Here is a 12395-nt window from a genome sequence, read left to right as displayed (position 1 = left end):
GTTCTCGATTTTCACTAGGTGCACTCCGTTATGCCACCATAGAGGGACGAACTGTGGCTATTGGTGGATTACCGTTGAATATAAAAACTGGGCTCTTTTCTTTATTATTTTATCCCGTGCTTGGTTGCATTATTTTTTTATCTTCCTAAATCTTATTGATAGCTTGTTTCTTTTCATATTGCTAATATATATATATATGCTTTTATATTTTCGTAATCATGTCGAAAGACGTCCTGATTGGTGAGAACTTCCTGAAATGGAAGTCTAACCTGAATATTGTGCTGGCGAGTGAAAGCATTCGCTTTATCCTCACTGAAGAGAGACCTCCTTTTCCGACATCAAATTCATCCCGTTCACGAAGGATGATTTTGACAAGTGGACTATGGCTAACAACAAAGCCATAGCCTATATGCTCGCAAGCATATCTGATGCGTTGCGAACAAAGTTGGAAGGTAAGTAGACTGTTGTGGAGATCCATGACTCGCTGCAGGAAATGTTTGGGATGCAACGCGAGCAAACCCGTATTGAACTCACCCGTAAGTTCACTAGCACTAGGATGATTACAGGAACTCCTGTGAGGGATCATGTCATGAAAATGACTAATTACTTCACAGAAGCTGAACTCCATGGGGCTTTGATAGATGAGTTCATTGAGGTGGGAATTATCCTGAATTTCCTTTCGAGTGATTTCATACAATTCACGTCGAACTATATCATGAATAAGTTGACGTATGGACTACCTCAGCTATCGAATAAGTTACATACTTTCGATTCTATCACTCGTCAAGGAAAGAACACATGATCAGCTATGTATGCTAACAAAAGTTCTTTGCCCAAATCCAAAAAGAACATGTCTTCTGGAGCTGGGTCATCAAAGGTACATCCTAGTACTTCTGCTAACAAGGAAAGGAGAAAAGAGAAGTGGAAAAGGAAAATAGAAGAAGCGTGAAATGGTGGGCAAATGCCACCACTGTAACACTGAAGGCCATTGGAATAGGAACTGTCCTTTGTACATATCCAAGCTTGAAAAGAACAAGAAGAATGCTGGTAATGTACCGAAAAATTCATGATATCCTAATATTGTTTTTTAGGATAATTGTTCATGAGCATACTTCTATTCTTGTTGCAGAATAGATCTAGAAGAACATGATGGTGTTGGAGAGAGAGAGAGAATGTGAGAGAGAGTAGGATAGAGAGAGAGAGAGAGAATGAGAGAAGACTTACTGGCCGGAGAGGCTGTCGGACTAAGGCGGAACGACGGGCGAGCTCAGGCAGCGAAGAGGACTAGAAAAATCGAGAGTCAGAGAATGAGAGAGATAGAAAAAAGCTCAGACTGATTTTTTTTTTGCGAAAATTCGCACCCAATGGACCTTTTGGGTGCGACTTTTGTTTTGACCGGTCAAAATTTATACAAAAGAGGGGGAAAAAGACCGCTTAAAACATTTGGACTTTTGGGTGCGACAATGTCGCACCCAAAAGTTAACCTTGATTTTTAGGTGCGACTTTGTCGCACCCAAAGGTATTCATGAACTTTTGGGTGCGACTTTTCGCACCCAAATTTAAAAAAATCAGTGAAATTTTTTAGTTGCTTCAATGTCTTTTGGATGCAGCTTTTCGCACCCGAAAGTCTTTTTTGGTGCGACTTTTAGGTGCGAAAAGTCGCACCCAAAAGTCATCCACACCGAAAAACTGTATTTGTAGTAGTGAAATGCCAGCACTGCAACACTGAAGCCATTGGAAGAGGAACTGTCCTTTGTACATAGCCAAGCTTGAAAAGAACAAGAAGAATGCTGGTAATGTACCGAAAAATTCATGATATCCTAATATTGTTTTTTTAGGATAATTATTCATGAGCATACTTCTATTCTTGTTGCAGAATAGATCTAGAGGAACACGATGGTGTTGGTGAGCTTCCTGTGTAATGTCGGATTCAAGCCCGAATTATTGAGAAGCTCATGTTACAGCTCGAGATCTAAAATTTCCCGCTAGTTTTATTACTTTCATTTTTGGATTTATTTTTTAACATAAGAGTTCTGTCACAAATAATCCGAGGTTTTCTGGACTGTAGTTTTTTATGACTATTCCAGATAGGATGAATATTTTATTTCTTTATGTTTTATTACATTATTTATGAACATATGAATGTGTCATTAAATATTTCTCTACTCATATATGAATTGCTTTAAATTGCCTTTATGATATTTGAATATGCATAAATGCTTAAGCCTTAATTAAGTATAGAATATGAAGGAATGTGTTTCCGTTCATTAACTATATAGGTGCACAATATTATATTATACGAGTTAATAATCTCTGTTAGAATTTTAATTAGCTTTTATTGCTTTATTAAAATTGCTATTATAAATATGTTTTATGAAATAATAAAAACTATTTAGAACTCTGGTAGTGTCTAAATAATTATCTCATATCGACAAATGACTTGTGTGATTAAGAGATAATAAGATAACACAACGTTAAACTTAGTTTTGATGATACATTGATTGAGTAGAAGGATCTTTATAAGAACCTAGACACTCTAGTTCAATAACTAAGTGGGAGCTTCCTTGAATGGAACCTAGTCACTAGAATTGAATAAATGGGAGCATCCTTTATTGGATCCTAGTCACTAGAATCATATTATTGAGTGGGAGCATCCTTTAAAGGATTCTAGCTACGACTGTTCATTGAATTTAATGGGAGCATCTTTATAAGAATCTTGTCATTATTGAACAATATAATGAAAGCAATGTCCTTCACAGGACTTTTACCATCATTTATGATGGAATCCTTTGATATGGATTAATATTGATATCATGACAATATGAATGGAAGTGTAATTAATTATTGACTTGCCATAAATAATCAATTAATAAGTGAGAGCATCTTTAATTAGAATCTTGCCGCTATTGAACGAATTTAAAATAGCTTAATCCTTCACAGGATTTTGTGCATCATTTATGATGAGATTCTTACATGAATCTAATAAGCTATTAAATCGTACAATAAATGGAAGTATGCATTACTTACCATTAAGTATAAAGTATCCATTAATGGATCCTTGTCTTTAATCATCAACAAAATCTTTCATTAAATGAAAGTATTGATCTTTAATAATGAAGATCAAGCTAACTTGTTTTAAGTCAATAAACCCTTATTTAGTAGATCAACCTGTCAAGCTATTAGCTTGAAGGATTAGAGAGATCTATAAATTGAACAATGAATGTGTTCGAACAAGCGGATTGGTAATTAAGGGATTGAGCCCATGAGAAGAGACATTGGCAACGATGTTGCTCTTCTCTCTGATATCACGAACCAGTTCATTTGGGATCTTATTTAAAATAAAATAAACTGTCCTTTGAGGAACATGTTCTGTTGACATTGGATCTTAGATACTACTCTACCTTTTATTGAAAGGTAGATCTTTAAACCGAACAAATAATCATGACGACTCTTGGATTTTTGTTATAATCGATATTCTTGGAATGATCGATATGTGCTATTATTATACATGTGTCATTGAGAAAGTTATTACCGTTGTGTAATAGACTTAATGATGACACGATTGACTGAGCTAAAACAATTTCTGAAACTTGAGGTTTAGAAACGACAAGCTCGTTCCATATATTAGTGTCACGCCCCGGGAAAAGTGGGGTGTGATTATTGTATAAAATGAAACACTAATAAACTTTACATAACTAACCCACGGTGCATACTCAGTTATTTACTTTACAAGTCCAAAGATAAAAGAAAGAAAACGAAAAATAAACCAACCTTCGACACTTGATAGTCTATCCAGCGAAAACCTTCAAACTCTCGACCACACTTAATCCCGAAGTCGTCCTAACACTTCTTCTTACTTTCCTGGTTATACAGATAATTTAAGAAAAAACAAAGAAACGTAGGGGTGAGCTTGAGGCCCAGTAGGTGTTATAATATTTGGCTCGATTTTAAAAAAAATATAGATTTTCAAAAATAATTATTCTCATATATCATAGTACTATTCTCGTCCCGCGTAAATCTCCATACGCGTACAAGTATATCCATCGTCACGTGTTGATTTCCAACTACGTACGAGTCTAGCTTGCGGAAAAGTAAACGTGCATTGAATGATGAAATATGCAAATGCAAGATGCGATTTTTATGCTGGTGGCCTGCCACCGCCTGCCCACATAACCCGTGGCAGTCCTCTGATCAGAATGGTGCACTCTCCACACCCTTTTATATATACGCATGCATTCTCCGCTTCGTATATATAAGGATCCGGCTATCCCAGGCCAATAAAGAAAAATATTATATTTATATTTTTCAAATAAGAGATATATGTATAATACTGAAAATATTCTCAACTTCATGATCAGATATCCTGAGATGAAGTTTCGCCACATTTTCTAAGAACGGTCTAGGTTTCGTGGCACGTTCACAACCATTTTCATTTCGAAAATAATATATACTTGAGGCCAAACCATAAAATCAGGAGAGAAGGGTTATAATAACCTACCTCGAGATTAAACGTCTATGTCGCTCGTCCACGAGACGTTCGCTCGTCCCCTGTGAACCCAAACGTTCACTAACACCGTGAATCCAGACGTTCACTTACACTGTGAACCCTTTAAACGGCTCCCAACTCGTTATCCTATTCCGATAAATAATAATCAGATTAGATTCTCAACGGAATCCACAAATTCGAGTTTACTAAAGACGAAGCACGTAAACAACAATCCGGTGGAAATTTCCAATTTCCCAAATACTAAGCTCGAACCAAAATCGAGAATCAATTATCGAATCAATTCAAGTTTGAATTTCAATAATTAATTCAAACTCGAGTCTCAAATTCACATTTCCCCTTATATTCGTGAAATCCTTATAAACTCGTTCAACAAGTCAATAAATTTTTAACTTGTCAATAAATTTTACAAAAAAACCAAACATGAAATCCAAAATACATTCCCAACTCTTTCGATACTAAACTCGATCCAGAACAGAGAAAGATTAGCTATTAAATTAAAATCTTCGCATCACAGAGTTCCAATGCTTCTGTGCTGAAGCATTTAACTCCAAGCCCTGTGACACGAGACAAAGTAAATAAGTCGACCCCATTAATTCCATATCCAAATATCGGAGCAACAATTCTCAAACTAACACAACAAATCTGAAACTCAAACTCAGCCAAACAAAAACATAACGACTCAGTTACACACGGCCAAGAATAACATACACGGCCAAGTCTCACGGTCAAAACCAAATCACGTCCAAACTTGTTCAAAAACCAATAACAACCACAAATCCAAACATAATTCAACCCAAGAACATCCAATCACGTCCAGAAAATCAAAACCCCCAATTTCATGAACGAGGAACCCTAACTCTGTGAAATTCGGCCAAAAAAAAAAAATCCAAAGAAAATCCAAACAACAATTTCAATCCACAATTTTCGAGTACTAACATCACAAACAAGGTCACACAACCATCCAAGACATCAATTTCCCGAAATTACTCAAGAAAATCAAAATCCCTAAATTGATTTTCAACTCTAGCTTTTCAGATTTCAACCCGGGTAAGAGAAATTATTACCTTGTCTCGTGAAATTGATAGTCTTCGATGCTCACCACTCCTTCTCCGGCGATTTCCTTTGGTCCGGCGTCCCTTGGTGGCTCGCGGCGACCGTTTTCCCTCAGCCACGGCGCGCGCTCGAGATGGGTTTCGGGTCTCGGTGACTTGTTGTCGGCCGAGCTTCCTCTTCCTCCGCGAGCTCAACTCCGTCTCACTCTCTCTCCCTCTATCGGTCTCTCTCTCGCTCTCTCCCCCGAGTTCTCTTTCTTCTTCTTCTTCTTTCTTTTCTTTCTTCTTTTTTTTTCCTGGTTTGCGCTTTGCCTTAGTCGGCCAAGTGATATATATCACTTACAAAAGTTTCCAGACTCTTGATGACGTGGCAATGCTATACTTATCCTTTTATTTACAATCCAACCCCTTTTTCCTTGTTTTCTTTCAAATGAGCCCGGAAAATATGACAACCACGTCCTTGTCACAAAATTTTGTGACTAAAACCGTAACCGATCGAACTTTTAATTAAAAGACTCGAACCGAGAATTTTCTCGTTTGTTCTCGATTCATTAAAATATATTTAAGGTTTCTCGGAAATAATTCTCATCCTTGAGAATTTATTTTCTTAAATTAATTTCTGGAACATTTCCTCGGAATTAATTTCTTATTCGAGACGAACTCGATAAATCCTTCTTTTTTATTCCGAGATTTCTCCTTACCTTAATATATTTCAAATCCAAAAATACTGGAAATACTTCATAGAAAATTAATCACATAATTTTCTCGTCCTTTGGTTAAACTTAATTTACAACATTAAGTTTACAATTTCGAGTCGCTACAATTAGCCCTTTTGACAACGTCAAATTTTCAAGAATAATAATCAGTGTTTTAAAACACTGTAATATTCTGGAAATAGTGAGATACTTAATTATTTAATTGTAAATCCTTAAATTCATGTATATTGAATATGACTTGACCAACAAGGATGCACAATAAATAACTAAGTAATGGAAGAAGTCAATAAAGTTCTTATTGAAACATATTTAATCACACTATGATTAGTGGTGATGAGATCTGAGCATGCAACGGTGCAAATTGTTGAAGGCACCAATAGATGTACACCAACGAATAGGGTAATTTCGTATCTTTAGATATGAAGTCTGGTGTATAGTCTGAAACATGCAAAGTGTTAGAATGTTCTAAAGTAAATTGATTTACTAAGAACAAAATGACTTGACCTTAAGAGGTAAGTCAAGAATACTTGCATGTTAGCATGGACTGTGGATATATATTTGGGATATAAGTCGAATCGACATAACTTGTGGAGTATGATAAAATTGAGAATCCATGGGAATCTCAATACTGGGTTAAAACTTTTGAAACTATATTTACGATGGCTACGAATAAATTGGCTCATGGTAACTTATTTTCTCTGGTCAAAGTGGAGATTGTTAGGAACATTCCCCACTAGACGACGATGATTACTAAATAAGATAAGAAGTTACTTTATTAGCATCATATGATTAGTGGGTTAAGGTCTGATAACATTCAGAATCAATAACAACTATCATCCATAGTCTACGTATCAAACTGAATCGCATGCTGGGCATCCGAGATCGGGCGGTAAACTAAAACTTGGGATGACTGATATGTGCCTGGAAAGTCTTATCTAAATTCATATATGTGGAACACAAGTGAATGTTGATCACTTAGTAGGAGCATTCTGTACTTGTGGTAAGTGTACGACCGGGACAGACCTTGCCTGTAGATGTGTCGTTTAAGGACCGTTACGACACATTAGCCAGGGTCGCAAATGATGGTCACAGTGACGCTTGATCTTAATCCTGAAGTGATCATGGACTTCTAGGTCGTGTTACCGGGTTCTTTGATTCATGACGTTAAAGGCCAATGAAGGTTGAATAAATAGATGTTTTGAGAACTCGGGACATGATTGTAGAAGAAAGTGGTTTACAGATACGGAATCCAGCCTTCCTGAAAGAAGGTTAACGTTCTCTCACCTAAGGGTTGATTCCAGAACCGATTGATTGTTCACACTTCGGAAGTTGGCTTACGTTCGGTTGAATCTTTCGCTGGGGAAGCGACGATGCTTAGGACTTATATGTAACGAGAAATGTATAATGAAACAAATTGACCTAACTCGATACGGGAAGAACCTGGAGCGTCATGATCACGTACTGACTAAATTAGTGGATACTCGTTACGATGAGTAAATATAATTCTAGTATTAAAGGCGAGTTCAGTCTTAGCTTACACGGTGGATTGACAAAGATTAGACGAATCGATCGAAAAAGAGAAAGGACTTTTTTCGTCTTTTTGATCGGATTTGTTAAACTTCTACTACTAGGTGCATCGTCCCTGATTCGGCTTCGATAAAGGCGGATAAGAACGTTAATATAATAGTATGTATTATAATTATAATCTCACTTGTTGTAATAGTGATTAACAGCATTAAATTCCAAAAATGGTATTTTGGGAATTAAATAAATATTTATAGTAAAGCTGTTTATTTATTGCTAGATCAAGTAAATAAACTTATTATTTATTGTAAATATGTGTTTAATGGGCTTAAATATATTGGGCCTTGAAAAAGCATAAAAAAATCGCCTACCCCCCTACGGTGTTGGACGTTTTTTGCACTGGTGTGGTAATCAGTATTTTTTCTGTTTTTCTGTTCCTAAAATATAGGAGAATAAATAGGAGATATATTTTCCTATATTCTCTCCTAATATTTAGGCTAAATATTAGGAGGATATTTATGAGAATATCTAGGAGAATATAATTTCCTAGATTTTCTCAACAGAAAATATATTATATTGTTGTATAAAATATAATCCTATATATTGATCTGATGGATGAGAGGAAAAATAGGATTCACTTGTTGAGATCCAAGGGCTGAGATTTAACCCACTAGTGTGAACACAATAAAAGGAAATAATATATTTTAGAATATTCTAGAATATTGTATAAAGATACCTTTTAAACTGCTATAAATAGAGGGCTGATGTGAAGCAAAATTGAACCTAGCCAAACAGCTAAAAACGCCCACACCTTCTCCCTTGTGGCCGTGAGCTTCTTGCTTCTTCTTCCGCTCGGAATTGCTTCAATTACATTCTTAGAAATAAGAGAAAAAGATCATAAACACCCTGTTTCCAGATCTAGTGAGATATAACGAAGCCCACTCTTTTGTCTTATCTTCCTCGAAAATTACGTTTCGGAAGACTTTAGTATCATCACATCGAGTCTTTGAAGGAGGAGTTCCAGATCTGATCGTGTGGAGTCTTGTACGTCCAAGACGAATACGGATTGTGAAAGCTTTCGGTTCGTGAGCAAAAAACTGTAAGTTTTTTTAAACTCGTCTTTTATCTGATATGGTTGCTTGATGAAGTTTATTATGATTAATTAATTAAGTAATCTAGATCTTGTTTAATAACCATGTTAATAATTAGCTCTTGTAAGCGTAATTATTATTTTCCGCATTTAATTGGTTATTTAAAGTGCATTAATCACCAACAGACTTTGCTTCAAACGTAAGACAATCGTTCATTCACCAATTTCATTTTACCCTCATGGTGAATTTGAAATGTGAACTTACCAGACCTAGGCACTGTAATCAAACAAACAAGTAAATAAAACACATTAAATAAAAGATAATTAATCAATAAAGAAGTAAATAAAACATATTAGATAGAGGTTAAATAATCAATAAATAAATCCTCACAATAAATACAGTGTGAATAACTAACAACACCAAAACACAAACTGAAATAAATCAGTGGTCCCTTTTTTGTATTCACACCATCAAAACTTCGATACCCACTAACACCTGACGACGACTTCAACAGTGGTCCCTACTATTTCGAGTTTAAAGCTTTAAAACTACAAACCCATTGACACCAGACAAAGAAATCAATAGTGGTCCCAACTGTTTCAACTTTAGCGCTTCAAAACAAAAAACCCACGTCCACTGTACACTATGGTCCCTACTGGATTTCATATTTAATAACACTTTCTCACCATATTTTGGTAAGTTGTGGGTCGTTGCGCTACTTTTGGAATCATTTTTCTTCGTCGCATTCTGAGACTAAGCTTTCTTTTTCGGAGACTTCCTTTTGATCTTTTTCTTGCCCAGATACTTCGTTCGAGCACCTCCAGTGTTTCGATTCGAACTTCCTGGAGGAATCCACACTATTTTGACCATTTTTTTAGAAACCCTAAAAAAGCACGATTTTTAGGATTTTGTGTTTCAGAGTTCAATTTGGGGTTTTTGGGCTTTATATATTTTTCCTTTAATATTTAATATTTAATCAATATCATTAATATTTAATCAATTACATTTCGACTTGTATATATTTAATAAAGGAAATAAAACTAGAAAATTGAAAATACCATTATAACCTCCATATTCATCTCGCGTGACTGAAACGTGCACTTCTATTGGATAGTAACTGAAAACGTTTGACGGAAGGGTCAAAAATCAACAAAAATATGAGTTTAAAGTAATTTTTGTTGAAAATCTGAGTTTAGAGTGCACTTTTTAATCGAGTACGAGATTCTTGTAAATTATCATTTATTTAATGATAGTTTTATACAAATGTTGCCAGTCCATCAAAATTTATATGGCATTGATTTAAAAATATCATTAGAATTTCTAAATATTTTTTGGAGAGGAATTTCCCTTTAAAAAAATTACCAAAGAGTCGTTGAAAATTCATATTTCAAGAATTTTATTTCAACGACCTATTTGTTATGTTTTTTAACCTTTGCTCTTTTGAAGTGGCTCCATTATTTTCTACTAAATAAATATAAAGAAGCTGGGAGACAGCGTGGACAAACGGCTAGTGGGGACCACATATCACCACTCCCCAATTGATGTCCCAAAAACACAACACTTCATCACTAGTCCAGTAACCACTTTACAATTCCTTTCCTTACCCTCACTTTTTTCCCCTTCCCTGCTCATTTTTCCTTTTTCCTGAGTACCATTCCCACGCACCAAACCAATTATCTATCCGCAATTTGGTTTCTCACATTCTTTCTTTCTCTTAAAGCTCTTTAATTGGTTTGCTGAGAGTTTTGTGGGTATGCAGAGGAAGCTTTGTTTCTGGTGCCTCTTCTTTCTTCTTCCACTGTTCCTCTCATCTCTTGTTCTCTCCACTCACCATGGTACTTTCTTCATCACACTCCTTATCTATTTCTTTATTTTTCCACTGTTTACTCTCGATATAATACTTAGAAGTCTCTAAACTTTTATCTTCTTAACTGTTTTTTTTTTTTAAATCCTCTAACCTTGTTTTTAGAATTTCATTTCTTCGCCTTTTACCAGCCAGTTACACATACTAGCATACTCCAATTTGATCTTTACTATTTTCTATATTGTAATTTCACTTGAGACCAAGCTATAGTTTTATGGGCCATTTTTGTTACAGCCCATGAAAATTGAGGATTTTATGAGTACTTAGGTTTTTGTACACTGGTTTGTTTGTGATAGCTATTTAAATTCAGGAGTTATGCATTGCTCTCTTTTGTTCTTAAAAGGATGATTATTGTTTAGGAAACTGCATGAACACCATTCAAGTTTTTAGCCAAAACTGAATATGCAAAACGATTACACTCAGTCGAGACATTCACTGAGACTTGTCATGACTCGTGATGGGAATAAATGTTGAAACTTGAACATCTTTATTTTTTTAAGCTTCATATACAGATTTACTAAACTTATCTGGACAGTGTGTAGTGAAAATTTCTTATTTTTATGCTTAATGGAACGTATTGTTATCAACAGCTTATTCATTTATCTATTCAATTAGTACTCTGGCTTTTCATTTTGATTACAAGAAAAAGAGTTTGGTACATACCCAACTCAATATAGCTCATGTACTAATTGCGCCAAAAAGCCAGAATTGCCAATACTCCGATTTCATTAAAAAAAATATTTGAAAACGCAGAAAACCCCGCGAACGTTTTGGTGGACATGATCAACAGAAACCGAACTGCTCGGAAGCTTCCAAAGCTAAATGACAGTCCGGGACTCGGCTGCATGGCCTTGCAGTTTGCGGAGTCGTGCAATAAGACCAACTGCAGCGAGAACGGCACATCAGATTGCAGCCCGTCAGAGGACGACTTCACCGAGATTTTCGCCCCCAACTGTGGCGTGGAGCTCCCGACTCTCGGGTCCATCACGGGCCGGATCGTGGGCTGCCGGAGAAACTACGTGGGCCCGCCGGTGGCATTCTCGGAGCTCCTTTTCCAGCCCAAGGTTCTCGCAAACAGGTCTCACTCTGTGGTCGGTGTGGGATTGGTGGGCGGCCATCACGGGCCGTTCTTTTGGTGCGTGCTCTTTGGGGGCGGAAGAGTCAATTCCTCGTTCGTGCTCGAGGATGGCGGTCTCGGGATCAGGCAGAAGAGAGGGTGTTACAGTGGGAATAGCTTCCCATGCAGTGCAGGACTAAAAAATTTTTGGGATTTTTCATTCACTTTTCTTCTTCTTCTTCTTCTTCTTCTCTTGTTGTGTTGAGCTCTCTCTTTCATCGACCATAAGAATTTTGATGATTTTGCAATCGAGTTCAACCGTGAAGATTACCTTGAATGTGTTAGTCATTACTTTCATGGTCATTCTTAATTCAAAGGAGGAGAAGAGGAAGAAAGATAAGTAAAGAGGAAAAATCGTCATAATCTGTGACCTGTAGTCTATAACTTGTAAACCATATCATCTTCCCGTTCGTATTAGTTCTACCTCTAAGCAGCTGATCTTCACGATTGGTTTAAAATTATATCTGTTGTTAATAATGAGAAGAATTAAAATTCAATATCTATTAAAAGTATTAAAACTTATT

At 36.1% G+C, this 12395-nt stretch overlaps 1 protein-coding gene across 1 annotated transcript; it reads left to right on the top strand.

Moving 5' to 3' along the window:
- Nucleotides 1–10460: 10460 nt before the first annotated feature.
- Nucleotides 10461–12155, top strand: LOC149390347 (uncharacterized). Its single transcript, XM_089620476.1, has 2 exons — nt 10461–10725; nt 11508–12155. Exons 1-2 carry the CDS (start codon nt 10644–10646, stop codon nt 12074–12076), a joined length of 651 nt encoding a protein of 216 aa, XP_089476602.1. The 5' UTR covers nt 10461–10643; the 3' UTR covers nt 12077–12155.
- The last annotated feature ends 240 nt before the right edge of the window (nt 12156–12395 follow it).

This window comes from Urtica dioica, chromosome 7 (assembly GCF_054948205.1).
Source record: "Urtica dioica subsp. dioica isolate 48M chromosome 7, U.dioica_male_clone48M_v1_H2, whole genome shotgun sequence".
Classification (NCBI taxonomy): domain Eukaryota; kingdom Viridiplantae; phylum Streptophyta; class Magnoliopsida; order Rosales; family Urticaceae; genus Urtica; species Urtica dioica.
Note: the sequence above shows the minus strand (reverse complement) of the source record. Positions and strands in the feature narration are given on the sequence as shown.

Bases quoted from the DNA above. Each gene is read 5' to 3' on its own strand.
- LOC149390347 (XM_089620476.1), top strand. From the start codon at position 10,644: ATGCAGAGGAAGCTTTGTTTCTGGTGCCTCTTCTTTCTTCTTCCACTG. The intron at 10,726-11,507 runs GTACTTTCTTCA...TTGAAAACGCAG, and splicing joins TGTTCTCTCCACTCACCATG to AAAACCCCGCGAACGTTTTG.